Here is a 21,729-nt window from a genome sequence, read left to right on the forward strand (position 1 = left end):
TTTCCCTCGCACTTGTGCAGGGCCCCCGCCAGGGGAAGGCAACCATGACACTTGCCAGGGGGCCCGAGCAGTGGGAGGCTCTCTTCTTGCACGAAGCTAAAGCTACAGCAAATGAAATAAAAATCCCTACAGTGTTCAAATCAGGTCGGCATCACAGAAGACCAAGACGTCCTATGGAGTCCGACGGTTCTGATGCAGAAGCAGATGATCAGGAATCCCAAGATCCAGAAGTAAAATTCAGAAGAGGCCCATTTCACATTATGATGGATTCCTTAATTTTAGAATTGTCTGGGCATTTTGAAAGCCTAAACAACAGACGTCACATTTTTTTGTCCAATTTTAAACTCGAGGAGCGTGAGCACGGAGGAGATCTCAGCCTCTTGTGCAAATTTACATGCAAAATAGTCAAAGGATCTGTCACATCATTTGTAAGATGAGTGTGATTCACGTCAAGAACGAGTATGACACAACAGCTCTTGATGTCCTAAATACGATATACTCTGTTGGATTGGAGGGAATCTTTGGAGGACTTTGTGTGGCTTTTTGCATCTTTTGTTGTATTCCTGTGTCTGTATGTGAAGGGGAAAGATCATTCAGTGAATTAGCTATTAAAAAGAACTACTTGCATTCAGCTATGAGACAGGAACAAATGGACAATCTTGCAATGCTGTCTATAGAGCACCAGCTTGCTAAAATTTTGATGAAATCATATCTGATTTTGCAAATGTTAAGGTCCCCAGGTGGGCACTGTGATCATTGATTTCACATCATGAGATACATATACAGAAATAAAAATGTTGCACAAAGGTGCATTGACTCTGTTAGTAATTTTAATTCAGAGCTATCAGACCCTCCACACATCATGAGACATGACATGCGATACAATATTATATAAATTTAATGACGGTTGCACAAAACTTCCATGTGATTGACGTGAAGCTTGCCTGTGCACTTAAGCCTGGAAATGACCACACTGCATCGTGCCCGGGAACCGCTCCCGCCACGCCACGACGCCCCCTCATTAAAGCCAGGAGTGCTGCGATTATTTATTTATAAAGACAATCAACCGCGGACCTCACTTTACCACACACAGGTTCCTCAGTGTTGCTGGGATTGCCGCTGAGTCTGTGTGATCCTTTGAATGGGATGGGGTTACCAGAAAAGGATGTCCCTTGTCACCACTGCTTTTTGCAATCGCCATTGAGCCACTGGCAGTTTACTGTCGAAATGCTATTAAGATAAAGGGGATTAACAGAGAAGGACTGGAACAGAAAGTTTCTCTATATGCAGATGATACAGTACGGTATATATCAGACCCACAAAATACTGTGCCAGCAGTCTTAACAGCACTAACAGAATTTCAAAAGATTTCTGGTCTCAGAATCAATTTAAATAAAAGTGTGCTCTTCCCAGTGAATTCTCAAGCATACAATATCAGATTGGACACCTTCCCTTTTATCATCGCAGATCAGTTTAAATACCTTGGGGTTAACATCACAAGTAAACATAAAGCTCTTTATCAACAAAATTTCACCGTCTGTATGAAAAAAATTAAGCAAGACTTGCATAGATGGTCAAAACATTCCAAGATACATCAATAGATAATTTTTTAAGAAATTAGACTCAACCATAACCACATTTATTTGGAACTCAAAACATCCACGTATCCAAAGAGCGACCCTACAAAGACCTAAGGCAGAAGGTGGCATGGCCCTACCTAACTTAATTTTATTACTGGGCAGCAAACATACAAACTATAAAAACCTGGACATGGACAGAAATAGACGAACAGACACAGGCTTGGTCCACAATAGAAATAAAATCTTGCAGTACTTCTTTATATTCTTTGCTTTGTACCCCAATAAGTACAAGTCATCGCCAATATACTAACAACCCAATTGTGCTTCACTCACAAAGAATATAGAACCAATGTAGGAAGCATTTTAAGATAGAGAAGCTTTTATCTGTGGCACCTCTGCACGAGAACCACCTTTTTCCATCCTCTCAAACATACTCAGTTTTTAATGTCTGGAAAAACTCCGGGATTAAATCTCTTTGAGATCTGTACATAGACAACGTTTTTGCATCCTACGAACAATTACACTCCAAATTTAACTTAACAGCAACACATTTCTTTTAATCAGTCAGTCAATTAGTCATTGCTCAACCTGCTATATCCTAACCAAGGGTCACAGGAATCTGCTGGAGCCAATCCCAGCCAGCACAGAGTGCAAGGCAGGAACAAACCCTGGGCAGAGTGCCAGCCGACCGCAGGGCACACACACACACACACACCTACACACCAGACACAATTTAGGATCGCCAATGCACCTAACCTGCATGTCTTTGGACTGTGGGAGGAAACCGGAGCTCCCGGAGGAAACCCACGCAGACATGGGGAGAATATGCAAACTCCACGCAGGAACGAACCCAGGTCTCCTTACTGCGAGGCAGCAGTGCTACCCACTGCGCTACCATGCCGGCCACCATTTCTTTCACTACCTTCAAATTCGAAACTTTGTTAAACAGAACCTGCCCAATTTTCCGCCTACCTCTATGCCGGAAAAAATATTGCTCAGTCTCGAGGACTCAGACAGCATTTCTACAATATAAAAAACTATTTTACAGTACCTTCCTTTCAAAGATCCAAGAGTACAGTGGGAAAAGGATCTCAAACTTAACATCTCAGAAAAGGAGTTGAAGGTAGAAATGCAGGGAATTCACTCGAGCTCCATATGCGCAAAGCATGTCAATGTCAACTTTATTTATTTAGCACATTTAAAACAACATAGGAATGTTGTGGCCAAAGTGCTTTACAATAAAAGAAGGAAAAACATACAATTAACATAATAAAAACATAAATAGAAATACAATTATTCAACTCAAAATCTTTTATCGAGCACATCTGTCATTTAAAATTGTCCAAAATGTTTCCAGTGTAAGAGCCAACCTACGAACGTTGCAATCGAGCTCCAGCCTCACTAGGCCACTTGTTCTGGGCCTGCACCAAATTAACATCATTCTGGACCAAAATCTTTAAATGCCTATCAGACTGCTTTAGGGTCACAATCCTTCCTAACCCACTAACAGTTGTGTTTGGTGGGCTCACAGAGGGGCTTAAAGTGGAGAAGGACAAACAAACTGTAATGGCCTTTACTTCACTATTGGCACATAGACTTATCTTGCTCAATTGGAGGAATCCTAACCCACCTCTGCTAAGTCAGTGGGTAACTGATGTTACATACTATTAAAAACAAATTCTCACTTAGAGGATCTGTGCAGAACTTTTTCAAAACCCGGCAGGATCTGATCAGTAACATTTTAGAATAAGCTTTTAAATTGAGGAAACAGGTTCTCTCCCTTCTTTCACTCCATTTATCTTTATTCGTTTATTATTTTATCTATTTACTTATCTTTACCTGTGGTGGGCTGGCGCCCTGCCCGGGGTTTGTTTCCTGCCTTGCACCCTGTGTTTGGCTGGTATTGGCTGTAGCAGACCCCCGTGACCCTGTAGTTAGGATATAGCGGGTTGGATAATGACTGACTGACTGACTGACTTATCTTTACTACCATAAAGTTTTACACTGCTGGCCTAACTTTCTTTCTCGGGGTTTTGGGGGGGGTTGATTTGTTTCAGATCTTTTTTTTTTTCTTTTCTTTTTGTAAAACTCAAGTTATGTGTATGGAGTGTTATTTGATTTTAATAAATTCAATAAAATTAAAAAAAAAAAGAAAAAGGCTGAGCTGGGATGGCAATGCTAAAAAGTCTTCAGCTCCCTTTGACCCTAAACAGTATTTTAAAGGAATGGACTGATAAAGTGTTAAAATCAAGTCACTCTGAGTTCCCAATGAGCATGGCAGAGATTCGGTGAATTGTGCAGTGGGGTGGTCTTTTGACTTAAATCCATTAGTTGTGCATTAAATGAATGAGGATGCGGCCTTTTAAACCACAGAAGCCTTTCAAAGGAGACATGGTACATTCAAATGGAATTCATAAAGTTCCTCACTTACGTCCCGCTACTGTCTCATGTGGTAGCGTGTTCCTTAATGGCAAACACGTGGCAGCCCCCCTCCTTCCTTGCCTTTTCCACGTTGCTTGCTCCATTTCTGTCAAAGGAGGCTCAGATGGTGACATGGTGGCATTATGAGGAGCAGGCGTCTTAGCGGAGCTTGTCGTCTTTTTCCCAGAACATGTGGAGGAGAGCGACTTTATCATTTTAATTGGCTCTGCTGTTCCCATTTTCTGGTCGAAAGGCGTAATTACACCAAGGGGTTAGTGCAAGCATCTGGAGTGTTGCTTCTCATGTCGGCCCACTGAGCTCATGTTTCAGATCAAGACCCTTCCATTGCAGCATCACTCCCACCCCCCCACCCCGATTAAAGCGTGTGTGTGTTTGTTCGTCGCCAACTGTTGCCAATTTAGAGACATCTGAAAATGTAAAGGGAAGCAGATGACATCATTACTTTAGCTAACAAAATGTTTTCAAATTGCTCCATTAATTGCATCCTGTCTAAGAGTTCAGGGCAATCGTGAAATCAACTCTGCAAGTTGTCAAGAGGGTCGCCTGCCCAGGGGGCATAATCATTCTGAGAGATACTAGGTGAGTTTCAGGTCGAGCGGACGGCAAAAAACAACACAAAGAAGGGAATGGAGAAAGAGAGACAGAGCGAGAGAGACAGATCAGCACCAGGAAAGAAGATCCCGGACCAGAAAAATGGAGCACAATCCTCGTGTAGGTACATCTGGCTAAGGAGGAAGACCACATGCAAGTGACCTGAACACTATGGCACTACAAGGGAGAATGGGTACGACTTCCAGTAACTGCACAGTGCCACAAGGACGCACACACCATCCTGGTATGGCTCTGGTAATGGAAGAGAGAGACAACCGATAACCGGCTTTAACAGCAAAGTGCCACAAGGGGGAGCACATCACGTTGGTGAGAGTCATTAGAACATTAGAAACAAATTGTGACGTGAACAGGCCATTCAGCCCAACAAGCTTGTCCATCCTATTCATCTTGTAATTGCTACTGCGGGGGGACATGGCAGCCCTTCAGAAATCCCCTCTTAAACGGTTTTTCAATGGGAAACAAACACACTCTTACAGCTCCTCTTAGCAGCTTCAGATGCAGGCTTGCTGGCTTGCTGCACGACGCGCTCCTCGCCCGGGGCTTCAAACATTTAAAAGACAGAGCCAAGGCCATCCTGAGCGCTCTCACTCTCCTGTCTCTCTTCCCCCAGACTCCCTCTGCTCTGGTCCCTGCTTCCGGGCTGCTGTACCTCCCTGATGAAGGAGACTTTCTGTTCTTTTGAGCAGGAGTTGGGCCGATGTGTCAAGTTTGAGAGCTGTTCCTTGTGAGGACGGGCTGCTACTGAAAGAAACTTGTGTTTGTATCTGGCAGAACAGCAATAAAGTTTCTACTCCTTGGGAAACCTGCTGTACAACCAAGATTGTCCAAAATAACACTATGTCTATATCTGAAGGTCCCTAATGTCTTACATCACACCACTTGCTAATATATTCCATGTGTCTAATGTCTTTGTGTGAAGAAAAGCTTTCTAGGATTTGCAAAATCTGCCCTTGACAAGTTTCCAACTGTGTTCCTGTTTTCTTGTTGCAGAATTTATTAAAGTAAAAACTGGGATCAACTGTACTGATTTCTTTCATACTTTTTAACACTTTCATCATGTCCTCCCTTAATCTCTGCTTGCTTAAGATGAAAAAGTTCAACTCCTTCAATGTCTTCTCATGGCTCATACCACAAAGTTCTGGAATCAACATGGTCACTCTCTTGTCTAGAACTTAAAGGTCTTGTTTGTAATATGGAGTCCAAAACTGCATGCACTGCTGCAGACGGGGCCTCACCAGGGTCTCATACAACTTAAACATAACCTCACTTACGTTGTCTTGTACTCCACAGTTCATGATATAGTATATAACTGAACATCCTGTGAGACATCTTGATGTGCAATGACAACCCCCATTTATTCTGTTGTTTATATAGATAGATAGATAGATAGATAGATAGTGTGGTGGATTGCCAGCATTTTACTCTGGCCCTCAACCCCAGGCCGCCGGGAGGAGCTCTCCCGACAGCATGATCATGCCCGAGTTCCAGCAGGGCATCATGGACTATGTAGTGTTTGTACACAGCCCTGCTGGATACCTTGGGGACCACCAGGCGTCACTGTAGGGGGGCTCGTAGGCTCTTATGTGCCCTATGACCCGGGAGTGCATCACGGTCACGTGACAGAAAGAAACAACATGCTCCCGGGTTGAAGAAAAGGACTATATACCCTGACCCGGAAGGAATAAGGACTTGTGGACTGTTGGGCAGGAACACCTCCGGGTCAGGGAGTATAAAAGGATCATGGGAACTCCCAGACAATGAGCGGAGTTGGGAGGCAGGGTGGCTAAGCGTCTGGGAGTGGAGGATTGTGATTTATTGGTTATTGTTTATTGAAGAATAGTGGAGTGGTGGTGCTTTGTGCACAATTATTATTATAATAAATAATAATTGGACTTTTTATCTGGTGTCTGACGTGTGGTCTGAGGGTACAAGGGTGCAAGGAAACCCTTAATCTGTCACAATAGATAGACCAAAATCTCATCTCACAAAGCAGACAAAACACAACAAGGCTGCATACAGTGGCAAGAAAAAGCACGTGAACCCTTTGGCATGACCTGGCTTTCTGCTTTACCTGCTCATAAAATGTGATCTGATCTTCAGCTTAGCCACAGGTAAACCCTGGCAGCACTCAAATATTCCAACAGGGCTGACCCTCTGGACTACAACTCCCATCATGCTCTGCTGGTCTTCAAATTGAAGTTCCTTCAGAAGAATGCAGCCACCCAGTGTGTCCAGTTATCTTTGATCCTGGGAAGCAGATATTCTGTCTTTTCACTATGGCTTCCTTACCAGAAAACCAACCCATCCAAATATCCATCGATCCATCCATTTTCTTTCATTTTTGCAATCCAGCTGGGCAAGGAATCGCCCTCCATCCTAGTTGTAATGCTAGTTCATCCGCTATGGTACTCACAATATGTGAAAGAACAATGCAATCATTTATACATTGTTAGTTAAACCAGACTGTGTCTGTCAATTGTTCTATATATTCTTGAAGAAATTCACAAATAAATATGGTAATTTCCGAAGTGTCCACATACCTTTTTCATGTCACTATAATTGATGCCTGTTATTCAGTTCTAACACATTGCGTATGCATAACAGAGTCCACATCAAAGAAGTGACAGACAATGATCACAAAAGCAGTGTATGGAGTAAGATCGCTGTCAAAAATAACTAGTAATAGCAGAAATAGAGGGGGCTGCTTAGTTTATATTGTACCTATCCCTCGATCTTTATGTCTGTTTTGTAGTATTGCATATTTTATGGCAGACGGCTGGGGATCCTGTCCAGCCAGGACACCTGGAAGGACCGGGACAGGGACAATACCTCACCTGGACCATAAGAGTGCAGCCACCCTGGTCTACATGGGGGCCACAGGATCAGAGCTTGGACGCTCATCCCTGTTGGGACCCATGGCCACCGCCAAGGGGCACCTTGAAAATTATGGAGCCCTGGACAGACGCACTTCCCGCAGCACTAGGAAGTGCTGCCAGAAGAAATTCCAGGTATGCCTGGAGTGCTTCTGTGTGCAAGGGCAGCACTTCCACCACATCAGGAAGCAACTGGAGCACATCCGGCCGGGTGAAGTATAAAAGAGGCTGCCTCACTCCATTCAGGGGACCAGAGGCAGAAGGCAGAGGATGGAGCTTGCGATGGGAGGAATGGAGGAGGCAGAAGGGAAAGAGAAGGAAAGCCAAAGAAAGGACTGAACAGAGAGTATTGGGGTTTGTGCACTATATTGTGGGTGCAGCGGGAGAAGGAAATAATAAATGTGTGTGTTTCTGGGACATTGTGAGTTGGTGTCTGTTTGCTTTCGGGTTCAAAGCCCACAGTTTTCACATCCTCCTTGGGGGTCTTAATTCTTAAATCTATGACCAAGAGTGCCAAAATCTGAAGGCTGAGAGCCTTCTGCAACATCTCGCTCTCCTATACACGTATATCAAATATATGGACACTCGGCTAAGACATTATGTTAAGTTTAAAACGCACCGCAATTAATTTGTTAATTTCATGCCCTCACTTGTTATTGTTAATTGTCATTGTTTAATTAATTTCATTGTGTCGGTTTTATTTTTTGCATTTTGCCCTTTGGAGCCACTGTAAGGGGGTTAAGTATGAAGTAAGATCACTATCAAAAATAACTAGCAGTAGCAGTGCCATTATGAGGGGGCTGCTTCATTTATATTGTGCCAAGCCCCCGATTTTCATGTCTGTTTTATAGTATTGTATATATTCATATCCTCTTCGGGGGTCTTAATTCCGTGCCTCCCACACCCATCCCCAAATCTATGACCAAGAGTGCCGAAATCCAAAAGCTGAGAGTCTTCTGCAAGATCTCGCTGTCCTATACACATATAACAATCATCTAGACACTCGGCTCAGACGTTATGTAAAGTTAAAAATGCACCGTTGTTAATTTGTTCATTTCATTGCCCTCACTTGTTATTGTTAATTGTCATTGTTTAATTAATTTCATTGTGTTTGCCCTTTGTAGTCACTGTAAGGGGGTTAAGTATGAAATACGATCGCTGTTAAAAATAACTCCATCTTTTTATGTTTGTGGCAAAATCCATTGTTTCTTTCTTGACAGCGAATGTCTTGTGCGTCCAATGACATATTTTTGACAGTTTGTTCGCACTAGAGAATTTTACTCATGAATTTCAGAAGCAAGCATAACTTTCGGAAGCACAAGCGTAATTTTTACGGGTAAAACATAAATTTGCCTTAAATTATCACGAGTTTATTATGATAGCGACCTTACTCCATAGCAGTGCCCACCATCATCTCTAGTTGTTTTATAACCTCAGCCAAATCATTTCAATTGCAAACTGTTATGGGGACATTTCGTACTGAAGCTCTAAAGATAAGGCGACCCATCATCAGGTCTTACATCATTGAAAGTCTGGATTTTAATGTACTGTATTATATTGTTTTGTATTGTATTGTATTGTATTGTATTGTATTGTATTGTACACTTTGGACTGGGCTGCATTATCCTATGCATTAACTGCATTCGGTAATTCTTGTAGGTATTTGACTGCCATTTTCTACCTGATGAAGTGAAATATACACACTATGGCTGCCCAATTCTGGATGAAGATCGTGTCATGTTTCGACTTTACAGGTATGTACATTACAGCCAAAAACATCAGGGCTCCAGCTGGGGTCACTCCGTCAGATTCCCAGAGTTGTCCCACCTAAGCCATTCCTGTGCTTGTGCTTTGGGTCATTGTCTTGTGGAAAGGTGACCCTTTGGTCCAGTGTGATGTCCAAAGCATTCATTTGTTAAGGATATCTCTGTACTTTGCTCCTTTCAGCTTTCCTTCAACCCTCACCAAGACTGAAAAGCAGCTCACAGCAAGAGCTGCTACCACTATGCTTCACGGCCGGCATGGTATTGCACAGGTGATGAGTAGTTTTCTCCAGATGTGATGCTAAACTTGGCTTCATCAGGCAAGAGAATCTTGTTTTCCACAGTCCGGGAGTCCTTTAGGTTTCTTTTTGCAAACTGCCAAGTAGGCTTCCATGTATTATGAAGAGGCATTTGCCTCTCTACCCTGTCATAAAGCCCACATTGGTGGAATGTCACAATGAAGGTTTCCATTGCTGTAAGCTTCTCCTCTCTCCACATAAGTTCCCTGGAGCTCACCCGGAGTGACCATTAGAGGTTCATGTTCACCTCTCTTACCAAGGCTCGTCTCCCACAATTGCTTAGTTTGGCCAGGTGATCATATTCAGGATGAGTCATGGCTGTTTCCAAAGTTCTTTTATTTAAGCCAACTGTGCTCTTGGGAACCATTTAGAACATTAGAACAATTTAGATGAGAACAGGCCATTCAGCCCAACAAAGCTCGCCAGTCCTATCCACTTATTTCCTCCAAGAAAACATCAAGTTGAGTTTTGAAAGTCCCTAAAGTCTTACTGTCTATCACACTACTTGGTAGGTTATTCCAAGCGTCTATCGTTCTTTGTGTGGAGAAAAACTTTCAAATTTTTGTGCGAAATTTGCCCTTAACAAGTTTCCAACTTTGTTCCTGTATTCTTCATTTTAAAATAACGATCTACTGGACTAATTCCCTTCATAATTTTAAACACTTCTAATATGTCACCTCTTAATCTTCTTATGCTTAAACTGTAAAGGCTCAGCTAATTTTACTCTTTCTTCATAATTCATCCCCTGTAGCCCTGGAATCAGCCTAGTCACTCTTCTCTGGACCTTCTCTTGTGCTGCTATGTCTTTTTTGTAGCCTGGAGACCAAAACTGCACCCAGAACTCCAGATGAGGCCTCACCAGTGTGTTATAAAGCTTGAAGAGAACCTCCTGTGACTTGTACTCCACACATCAAGGCGCTATATAACCTGACATTCTGTTAGCCTTCTTAATGGCTTCTGAACACTGTTGGGAAGTCGATAGCTTAGAGTCCAATATGACTCCTAAATCCTTCTCTTAAGATGTACTCTCGATTTTCCCAACCACCCATTGTGTATTCAAACCTCTGTGAGATACGCCCGAACACCACCAGACAGAGAACACGTCTTTATAAAAGCACACTTGTTTATTTTCAATACACACAGTTCCACACAGAACACTGTGCTCCCAGCACCAATCACCCCAAATACAGGCCTTTCTCTCACTGTTCGTGGGCCGCCTTTTCCTCTCTCCACGAGAGCTTCGTCCTGCTCCCACTGCCGACTCTATCTACCTGATTGTAGGGAGGCGTCCCCTTTTATTCCCATCCGGATGTGCTCCAGGTGCCTGATGGCACTCTTCCGGCAGCCTGATGTGGTGGAAGTGCTGCCCTAGCACCCGGAAGCACTCCGGGCGTCCCTGGAAGGATCTTCCTCCATCTTCCCAGTTGTGGAGGAAGTGAATGCTTCCCGGGCTCCATGAGGCTCGGGGCACCCCCTGGCAGTGGGCACGGGCCCCAATAGGCTTGAGCTTCCTTGCTTCTTTCCTGTGGTCCCCTCAACATCCAGGGTGGTTGCCCCCTCGTGGCCCAGGGGACATATACGCCACCTCCCTGTCCTTCCAGGCATTCCCCCAGCCTCCTGTGACACTTCACATTTTACTTCCTATGTGTATGTAATACTTTACATTTACTGACATTTCATTTTATCTGCCACAAATTTGCCCAAGCCTGCATGCTGTCCAAGTCCTTCTGTAATGATATAATGGATTCCAAATTATCTGCTAATGCAACTATCTTGTTATCATCTGTCATCAATAATTTATATCTATTAAAAATAGCAGCGACCCCAGCACTGCCCCCTGCTGGACACCTTTCTTATGATTAGCCAATTCTGAAGAGGTTCCTCACACCATCACCCTCGGCTTCCTGCGTCTCAGCCAATTTTGTACCCATCTACAAACATCACCCTGAACTGCCACTTCTTTTAGTTTGATGCCCAACCTCTCATATGGCACCTTATCAAAACCTTCAATGTTGTAGACATTTTGTGTAGTCGTCTCCAAATCTGTGCCTCAACACAATCCCATCTCTAAGCTCTGCAGGCATCTCCTTCAGTCTCATGGCTTAGTTTTTAACTGAACTGTAGAGAACTTCTGTAGAGAAGTGTGTGCCTTTCCTAATCATGTCTCATCAATGATCACCGATGGACTCCAAACCAAATTGCGAAACATCTGAACTTGATCAGTATAATGGAATACGCTTGAGCCATACTTCTGGTGTTCGTTGCAAAGGGTCAATGTGAGTACCTGTGTCAATGTGACATTTCAGCATTTCAAAAAATATGCAAAAAAGTCTGAAATCTTTTTATTCATTTTGTCATTCTGGAGTATTGAGTGTTGCATGAAGAAGTAAGAAATGAATTTAAACAATTTTAGCACAGGGCATAACAAAAATTGAAAAAAGTGAGGGGGTCTGAATACTTTCTGAATCTACTGTATGTCTCTTACAGTTTAGCTAGGGTTGTTCTTTTATGGGTTATGTTAATCTTTTCTCAGATCTTATGTAATTATTCATGTTTTTGACCATTATGTGCTGAATATTAGTTTATTTGTTGTGTTGATTATACAGTACCCTCTGTAATGTTTCAGACCAAGACACATTTTCCCTCAATTTCCCCCTCTGCTCCACGATTTAAAATTACAAATGAAACAATTCAGACATTGTGATTAAAGTGCACATTGCAGACTTTCATTTAAGGGGATTTGCGGACATTTTGGTCGTTTTCTACCCTTTTTCTACACATGCCCCCCCACATAATGTTTTGTGACAGTGTCATCACAGGTTTTTGTGATTCCTCAGGTGGGTTTCATGGCTTCATAAGAGACCTCTACCCTTCGGAGTTTGTAGTTGCCATTGATCACCAAGAGGATAAGAGCTGTGCCAATAAAAGTCAAAGAAGCCATTATGAAGATGAAAAACAGGAATAAAACCACTGGAGACATAAGTAAAACCTTAGCATGACCAAAATTAACTGTCTGGAATATCATGAAGAAGAAAGAACACACTGGTGAGTTCATCCATTCATCCATCCTCTTCCAATTATCCGAGGTCGGGTCGCGGGGGGTAGCAGCTTAAGCAGAGAGGCCCAGACTTCTCCCGCCACTTCTTCCAGCTCTTCCGGAGAATCCCAAGGCGTTCCCAGGCCAGCCGGGAGACATAGTCCCTCCAGCGTGTCCTGGGTCTTCCCCGGGCCTCCTCCCGGTTTGGACGTGCCCGGAACATCTCACCAGGGAGGCGTCCAGGAGGCATCCGGATCAGATGCCCGAGCCACCTCATCTGACTTCTCTCTATGTGGAGGAGCAGCGGCTCTACTCTGAGCCTCTCCCGGATGACTGAGCTTCTCACCCTATCTTTAAGGGAAAGCCCAGACACCCTGCGGAGAAAACTCATTTCAGCCGCTGGTATTCGCAATCTCGTTCTTTCGGGCACTACCCATAGCTCATGACCATAGGTGAGGGTAGGAGCGTAGATCGACTGGTAAATTGAAAGCTTTGCCTTACGGCTCATCTTTTTTCACCACGACAGGCCGATGCAGAGCCCGCATCACTGCGGATGCCGCACCGATCTGCCTGTCGATCTCACACTCCATTCTTCCCTCATTCGTGAACAAGACCCCGAGATACTTGAACACCTCCACTTGGGGCAGGATCTCTCCCTCAACCCTGAGAGGGCACTCCACCCTTTTCCGGCTGAGGTGAGTTCAGGAATCACAAAGGTTCTGGTAGGCCAAGGAAGTCCTGCAGTGCTGACGACAGAAGAGTCCTCAATATGGTCAAGAAAAAGACCCAAATGTCTGTCTGACAGATCAGAAACAGTTTTCAGGGGGCCGATGTGTGTGTTTCAGAGACAACTATCAGCAGAAGACTTTATGAACAGAAATACAGATGACAGACACACTTCTAGATGGAAACCACAAAAACAGGATGGCCAGATTATACTGTACAGTAGTTTGACTAAAAGAGCTTGCAGAATTCTGAGATAAGGTCTTGTGGACAGAGGAGACAAAGATGAACCTCATCAGAGTGATGACAAGAGCAAAGTGTGGAGATGACAAGGAACTGCCCAAGACCCAAAGCAGACCCCCTCATTTGTTAAACATGGCAGTGCTGGGGGTGTTATGGCCTGGGCATGTATGGCTGCCACAGGTCCTGGCACACTTCTCTTCACTGATGATGGGTCTGCTGACAATGGTCACATAATGAATTCTGAGGTGTAGAGAAACTTCTGATCTGCTCAACTTCTAGTAAAGGCCTCCAAACTCACTGGACAGCACTTCATCCTACAACAAGATGATGATCCAAACATACTGCTGAGGCCAAACAGGAGTTTATCAATGCTAAAAAATGGAAAATTCATGAATGGCCAAGCCAGTCACCTGATTTAATTCCAAATGAGCAGGCCTTTGATATGCTGAAAAGAAAAATTAAGGGGACAAGTCCCCGAAATAAGCATTAGAGACTCAGCAGAACATCTCCAGAGAAGACCCTCAGCACCTGGTGACATATATAAATTGCAAACTTCAAGCAGTCATTGCATGTGAGGAATTATGTGACAAAGTCCTAAATATGATGGCTTTGATAGACCTGCCATTGCTGTGTCCCAAACATTATGGTGCCCTGAAATGAGGGAACATGTAGAAAATATCTGCAAATCCCCTTAACCGAAAGCCTGCAAAGTGCACTTTAATCACGTCTGAATTGTTGGATGTAGATGGCATGGTGACCCATAACATACTGCTGAGGCCACACAGGAGTTTTTTAAAGATAAAAAATGGAAAATTCTCACCCAGTTTAAATCCATTTGAGCAGGCATTCTTCCATATGTAGAAGAGAAAACGTAAGGGGGCAAGCCCCTTTACAAGCAGGAGCTGAAGATGACTGCATTAGGGGGCTTGTCAGAGCATCATCTGGTGACGTTTGTGAATCGCAGACTTCAAACAGTCATTGCATGTGAGAGATATGTAACAAAGTCCTAAATATAACAATGGCTTTAATAGACCTGCCATTACTGTGTGCCAAACATTATGGTACCTGAACATGGGGAGACCATGTTGAAAAAGTTTTGTCATTTCTACATGGTGTCCAGGAGGTTCATAATTCTTTTACTTTTAGATCACACTGATTATTTATATGAAAATTAAAGTCGCCAACTATTAGGAGTGTGTCATAGTTAGTAATTAAAATTGACATTAAGTCAGAGAATTCCTCAAAAACGACGCGTTATATTTAGGAGGTCTATACACGGATAGTATTAGAACTTGAGAATCTCCATGAATAACAACGGCAAGATACTCAAAGGACTTGAACTTACCAAAACTGACATCTTTACATTTTAATCGGCTCGAGTAAATGTTAGCCAATCCGCCCCCCCTTTTTCCCTGGCGATTTGCATGAGTAAAACTGTAATCCGGAGGCGCAGATTTGATTAAAACTGCCGCGGCATCTGAATTCAGCCACGTTTCATTTAGTGCAATAAGATCTATTTTTTTATCACTAATAAGATCGTTGATAAAAAACGTTTTGTTAGTTAAAGCTCTAACATTTAATAGTGCCATATTTAATGTTTCGGAGGTGCAGAGATGAGTACTATGTGCGTTATTGTTATTTGGAATAGGAACTAAATTATTATTATTAGCGCCGCTCTGTGTGCATTTTTTGTTTAATCTGTGATCTGTTTTTATAGTTTTAATACATTGTTCCTTTAAAATAGTGATTTTAATTAGATTATTGGAGTTTATGCCGTATTTCCTAGGTTTTCTACGTGCATTGAGATTGCTTATTACAGTATTAATGGTGTGCACTTTAACGGAAGACTCTATTAAATATTCATTATGTCCTGGCACAGCAGTAGTGTGACCAGAATGTACGGAAATCCCCCTAAATTAAAGTCTGCAATGTGTACTTTAATCATAAGCTTGAATTGATTGGTTTGTAGTTTTAAACTGTGGAGCAGCAGGGTACAACCAGGAAAAATTATTATGGAGGGAAGTGAGTGTTTAGTTATGAGCCCTATCCCATTAAGTTAGAGCTTCAGGTGGGGGCACCATGACAGACCGCTTGAAGGTCTGCCATTCATAGGTTTAGTATTTAAGTCCAAGCAGTGGCTCAGCCTGCCAAATCAGCTTTGAGTTTTGGAGTGGTGTGTACATTTGTGGATCATCTGCTTTCACCGATCATTTGTTCACTTTTGCGGATTTTGCCTTAAATTTACATATGGGGACTTGTTTTCCTTGGATTGCCTTTTAACTTTACCCTTTTTTGTATGTTACCTCCTTTTAACTCCTTGTTCTTCTCAATTTGTTTATAGAAATAAACTCTTCATTTATAAAGATTTTTTGGATGCCTTTGTCTTTTCATGCCAGAGGTTTTATGGTTTCCTCTCTCTTGAAGGGCATTTTTTGTGTATTTTTGAACATTTAAATATATTTGTGAATTTTAAAAGTTCCTCATTTTGAGCCTTTAAATGCCCTGAAGCCTACCTATTGAGTTTGGGGTCTGGCATCCTGAGAAGAAGCCTGTTTTGAGGTGATCAGGTCAATGCTTGTCTGGTTTTCATGGTTTTATGTGTAGAAAAAAGACAGCAGTGTGTTGCATTTCTTGCCCAGGTTTCAGAGTTTTAGTTTAATTATTTCATAATCTTTTTATGGAGTCAGGACTTTTTTGTGCATTTATTCTGACTAGGGTTCCTGGTATACATAGTGGGCTTTCACAATTGCTCTTCTTTAGCTTGGATAGCTTTTGATCATTGCTTTCTTTTTTTGACCTTCCCTCAAACATCTCCCAGTCCCAGTATAACATTACCATTTTTTGTCACCTGCCTTATGCTGTCAGAACAGACACTGGGCTACTCCGCTGTGTACGATCAATTTAAATTTCAGTCTGACCCTTCTTAGACCTGGTGTGGTTCATGGAAATCATAAAGCTGGCATATCATTAAAAATACTAATGAGTTTAATTCAGCTGGTTTTTGCTTTCAGGTTCACCACAACTGAAACTTTTACAGAAGTCTTCACTCTTCATGTGAAGTTGATGGAACCGGACTGTAACATGATTAAGCTGGGACCACAGGTGCTCGAGGTGCCGGAATTTCATGGCCTGTCTCAAGTAATTGATAGTAACGTGTTGTCCTTCGACTATGAGCATACACCGAATCTGGAGTGTACCGTAAGAGTGGCCACTCAGGAGTCACTGCTTCCTGCACATGGACAGTTGGTTATTGGAGAACCAGAAAGAACAGAGCCAAGAGGGGATGTGCCACACAGCTTTGGACCAGCACGACAAAGAATAAGTATGATATCCATCCATCCATCCATCCATTATATCCTAACACAGGGGTCTGCTGGAGCCAATCCCAGCCAACACAGGGCACAAGGCAGGAAACAAACCCTGGGTAGGGCACCAACCCACAACAGAAGTACAATATCTTTTTATCAATTAGTTTCTCTTAATGTTGTATAGCACTGATCATGGATATGATTTTGTTAAGTAGTATTACTTCTTAGGACATACTTTTGCTTAAACTAACAAAACAAGTGTACTGTATTTAGGTTACATTTAACTAATGTGATTGATCCTTGAATAATCACCTTGATACAAGAGCTAATGTATGTAAATACAGAAAACTGAATGGAAGTAAAAGGCTTTTGCAAAACAAATATGTGTAACTATAATATACTGTACTAGCCAACCCGCTGCATACCATACGCCGCCTAATCAGGCCGGTTTTTTAATAATTTTTAAGCACAGGGAGAAAATTAACATTTGAAAAATCAGTAATGTAATAAATCAGCTAGAAAAGCAACATTGTAACAATGCACAGAACGAACGAACATACAATCGTCCGTGTGGCACTCAGGCGCGGAGGGTGGAACGGGAGGAGAGGAGAAGGACGTCCACTCCGCTCCTTCCATCATGCTAGTCTGCTGATTTCTCGTTCAGTATGCACTGCCTGCTCATGTGCACACCTCGTCACTCGAGTCGTTGTCGTCTTTGCACAGTCCAGATGCACCTGTGACTCACGTAGACTTCTCATTGCTCTGTGCGGTTTTGGCTGCCTTTCTATATATAATCCACCAAGACACCCGACCACGGTAGTAGTGAGGGGGGTTTGTACAAAGTGCAGGAGCATCTAAGAAGACGCATGTTTGTCGCGGAGGCAAATTGCTGTATGTAGCATGTAAAACAGTTTGCTATGGTGCACATGGCTGTGTGTCATAACCGAAAACTCGTTTTTTAAAAACTGCTTACTTCATTGTGTTCTAACCTCAGTTGTAAAGGAATGTTTTAAGGATCCCATGGGATACCCCTCGCAAACTGTTTCACACGCTGCATATGGCGATTCACCTCCGTGAGAAACATGCCTCTATTAACAGTCAACGTGGGTCGGAGCTGCATGTGGCCTCTACGACAGACGAATATAAATGACGCCGTTTTTTCTATGTCATCGCGTCCGAGTTGGTGGACGTGGCTCTGTGAGTTGTTGTCGTATCCAATGGTCTTGAAGTTGGTGGGCGTGGCCTGCGTGCGCCATAGGTGTCTTACTTGTCGGCGGCTTAGTGAATCTACACCCCTTCTGGTGTGCTTTCCATGGGTGTCTTACCTTAATGAATTATATATATAGATATAGGATACAGGATATACCGTCCCAGTAATACCCTTCAGTCTGCCATTCCTGGACAACACCCTACCAAGGCCCGATTCCGTCCCTTAGATAGAGACTTGATGTGCCAAATATTCCTTATTTCATATTCTTTAACTTTCTCCACATGTGTATCACGCCAAGTTTTTTTTTTGAGGCTTTCGAATTCCACTGCTTTCATAATTTCTAACCTGCTCTGCATGTGTATAGAGCCAATGTCCACATTGGACGTGTTTTTTTTCACTTCCACTTGTTCTGGGCTGATACTTACTTTCCTTATTTTCTGAATTTGCACCTAGATTATTTTTTTTTATTTTTTGTCTCTCCAACCCTTTTGAGTCTCTTTTCTCCGTGCTGATTTCTTCTTCACTTAGTCGTCTACATTTCATTTATAATGTATTGTCCTTATATGCTTTATATGCACTGAGAGCCCTGGACCTGTGTTTGCTCAAAGCTAAAACACAACTGAGTGTGTTGTAAGTAAATTTTACAGTGGAGGAAATAATTATTTGACCCCTCACTGATTTTATAAGTTTGTCCAATGACAAAGAAATGAAAAGTCTCAGAACAGTATCATTTCAATGGTAGGTTTATTTCAACAGTGGCAGATTGCACATCAAAAGGAAAATCGAAAAAATAACTTTAAATAAAAAGAAATTGATTTGCATTTCATTGAGGGAAATAAGTTTTGAACCCTCTAACAAAAAAAGACTTAATACTTAGTGGAAAAACCCTTGTTTGCAAGCACAGAGGTCAAACGTTTCTTGTAATTGATGACCAAGTTTGCACATTTTAGGAGGAATGTTGGTCCACTCCTCTTTGCAGATCATCTCTAAATCCCTAAGGTTTCGAGGCTGTCTCTGTGCTACTCTGAGCTTGAGCTCCCTCCATAGGTTTTCTATTGGATTAAGGTCCGAGACTGACTAGGCCACTCCATGACCTTAATGTGCTTCTTCTTGAGCCACTCCTTTGTTGCCTTTGCTGTATGTTTTGGGTCATTGTCGTGCTGGAACACCCATCCACGACCCATTTTCAGTTTCCTGGCAGAGGGAAGGAGATTGTCGCTCAGGATTTCACGATACATGGCTCCGTCCATTTTCCCGTTAATGCGATTAAGTTGTCCTGTGCCCTTAGCAGAAAAACACCCCCAAAGCAAAATGTTTCCACCCCCATGCTTGACGGTGGGACGGTGTTTTGGGGGTCATAGGCAGCATTTTTCTTCCTCCAAACACAGGAGTTGAGTTAATGCCAAAGAGCTCTATTTTGGTCTCATCAGACAACAGCACCTTCTCCCAGTCACTCTCTGAATCATTCAGGTGTTCATTGGCAAACTTCAGACGGGCCTGCACATGTGCCTTCTTGAGCAGGGGGACCTTACGAGCCCTGCAGGATTTTAATCCATTGCGGTGTAATGTGTTTCCAATGGTTTTCTTGGTGACTGTGGTCCCTGCTAATTTGAGGTCATTAACTAACTCCTCCCGTGTAGTTCTAGGATTCTTTTTCACCTTTCTCAGAACCATTGACACCCCACAAGGTGAGATCTTGCGTGGAGCCCCAGAGCGAGGTCGATTGATGGTCATTTTGTGCTCCTTCCATTTTCGAACAATCGCACCAACAGTTGTCACCTTCTCTCCCAGCTTCTTGCTAATGGTTTTGTAGCCCATTCCAGCCTTGTGCAGGTCTACAATTTTGTCTCTGACATCCTTGGACAGCTCTTTGGTCTTTCCCATGTTGTAGAGTGTGGAGTCTGCTTGATTGATTGATTCTGTGGACAGGTGTCCTTAATGAGGGTGACTAATTGAGTAGAAGTGTCTAACCACTCTGTGGGAGCCAGAACTCTTAATGGTTGGTAGGGGTTCAAAAACTTATTTCCCTCAATGAAATGCAAATCAATTTCTATCTTTTATTTAAAGTTATTTTTCGATTTTCCTTTTGATGTGCAATCTGCCACTGTTGAAATAAACCTACCATTGAAATGATACTGTTCTGAGACTTTTCATTTCTTTGTCATTGGACAAACTTACAAAATCAGTGAGGGGTCAAATAATTATTTCCTCCACTGTATACAGTACAGGCCAAAAGTTTGGACACACCTCCTCATTCAATGTGTTTTCTTTATTTTCATGACCATTTACATTGGTAGATTCTCACTGAAGGCATCAAAACTATGAATGAACACATGTGGAGTTATGTACTTAACAAAAAAAGGTGAAATAACTGAAAACATCTATATATATAATTCACTAAGGCAAGACAACCATGAAAAGCACGCCGGAAGGGGCGTGGATTCACTAAGACGCCGACAAGTGAGACACCTATGGCGCACACAGGAAGGAGCCACGCCCACCAACTCCAAGACCATTGGATACGACGACAACTCGCAGGGCCACGCCCACCAACTCAGACGCGACGACACAGAAAAAATGGCGTCATTTATGTTCGTCTGTCGTAGAGGCCACATGCAGTGCAGGTCAGGTTAATGTCATGTACCTCCGAGCTATGTTGACTGTTCATAGAGGCATGTTTCTCGCGGAGGTGAATCGCCATATGCAGCGTGTGAAACGGTTTGCGAGGGGTATCCCATGGGATCCTTAAAACAATCCTTTAAAAGTGAGGTTAAAGCACAATGAAGGAATCAGTCTTTAAAAACCAATAAGCCCTGTGCCTCTGTTTCATTACCGTCTCACCTGCTTCACCAATGCAGGCCCTGCGACAGTCGAGGCGCTCTGTCAGCAGCTGACCTTCTCTGTGCCTGACCGGTTCACACAGAGGCGGCGCAAGAGAAAGCGCGCCAGAGACAGACAGAGGCACACATACAGGCAGCTGGTGGGCGGCTCTCCGTGAGTTTCTCTTGCGAGCGGACACATAACCAGGTGGTGTGTATGCTTCGAGAACGAGACTGGATGCGGCTTGCGACCGGGCACATGAGCGGGCAGTGTGTATGCTTCGAGCGCGAGGGTGGACGCGACAGGACCATCTAGGAAAAATCATGTCGCGGATGTGATTCGCTGTATGCAGTGTGTAAAACAGTTTGTTTGTCGCAGATGTGAATCGCTGTATGCGGCGTAGAACAGTTTTGAGGGTGTCCCTGTGTCTTTCCAGAAGTGTTTAACCATCAATAAATAATTATGCGCCGTTTGTTATGCCGCGGGTTCACTATTGTGTTGTATTTTGCTCTCTCCAGAGTTCCATCTTTTCATTCACTTACTGTTGTATTCTCACACTAACCTGTTTTAGACAACCGTGTCTTTCCAGAAGTGTTAACCATTCAATAAATAATTATGCATGAGATTGAGCGTGTGTCTAGGCGTGGGTAAGCCACTGAACCCCATTCGGGCTGCAAACCGTGGAATTGCCACTAAGTGCGACTCATACGCTCCCACTGTTTTCGTCCCTACCCTTTGTACACACCCCCCTCCCACACGTTGACTGTTAATAGAGGCATGTTTCTCGTGGAGGTGAATCGCCATATGCAGCGTGTAAAA

General features: G+C 43.1%; 1 protein-coding gene across 3 annotated transcripts in view; it reads left to right on the forward strand.

The window, feature by feature from the left end:
* The window catches only part of frem1a (Fras1 related extracellular matrix 1a), a 265,444-nt gene that overhangs the window by 80,211 nt on the left and 163,504 nt on the right, over positions 1 to 21,729 (forward strand). For all 3 annotated transcript variants that reach the window (XM_039758260.1, XM_039758263.1, XM_039758261.1), the window contains exons 3-4: positions 9,167 to 9,261; positions 16,584 to 16,894. In XM_039758260.1, coding sequence (XP_039614194.1) covers positions 9,167 to 9,261; positions 16,584 to 16,894 — 406 coding nt within the window. The remainder of the gene's footprint in view (positions 1 to 9,166; positions 9,262 to 16,583; positions 16,895 to 21,729) is intronic.

The sequence above is a fragment of the Polypterus senegalus genome, chromosome 7 (genome assembly GCF_016835505.1).
Source record: "Polypterus senegalus isolate Bchr_013 chromosome 7, ASM1683550v1, whole genome shotgun sequence".
Taxonomy (NCBI): Eukaryota; Metazoa; Chordata; class Cladistia; order Polypteriformes; family Polypteridae; genus Polypterus; species Polypterus senegalus.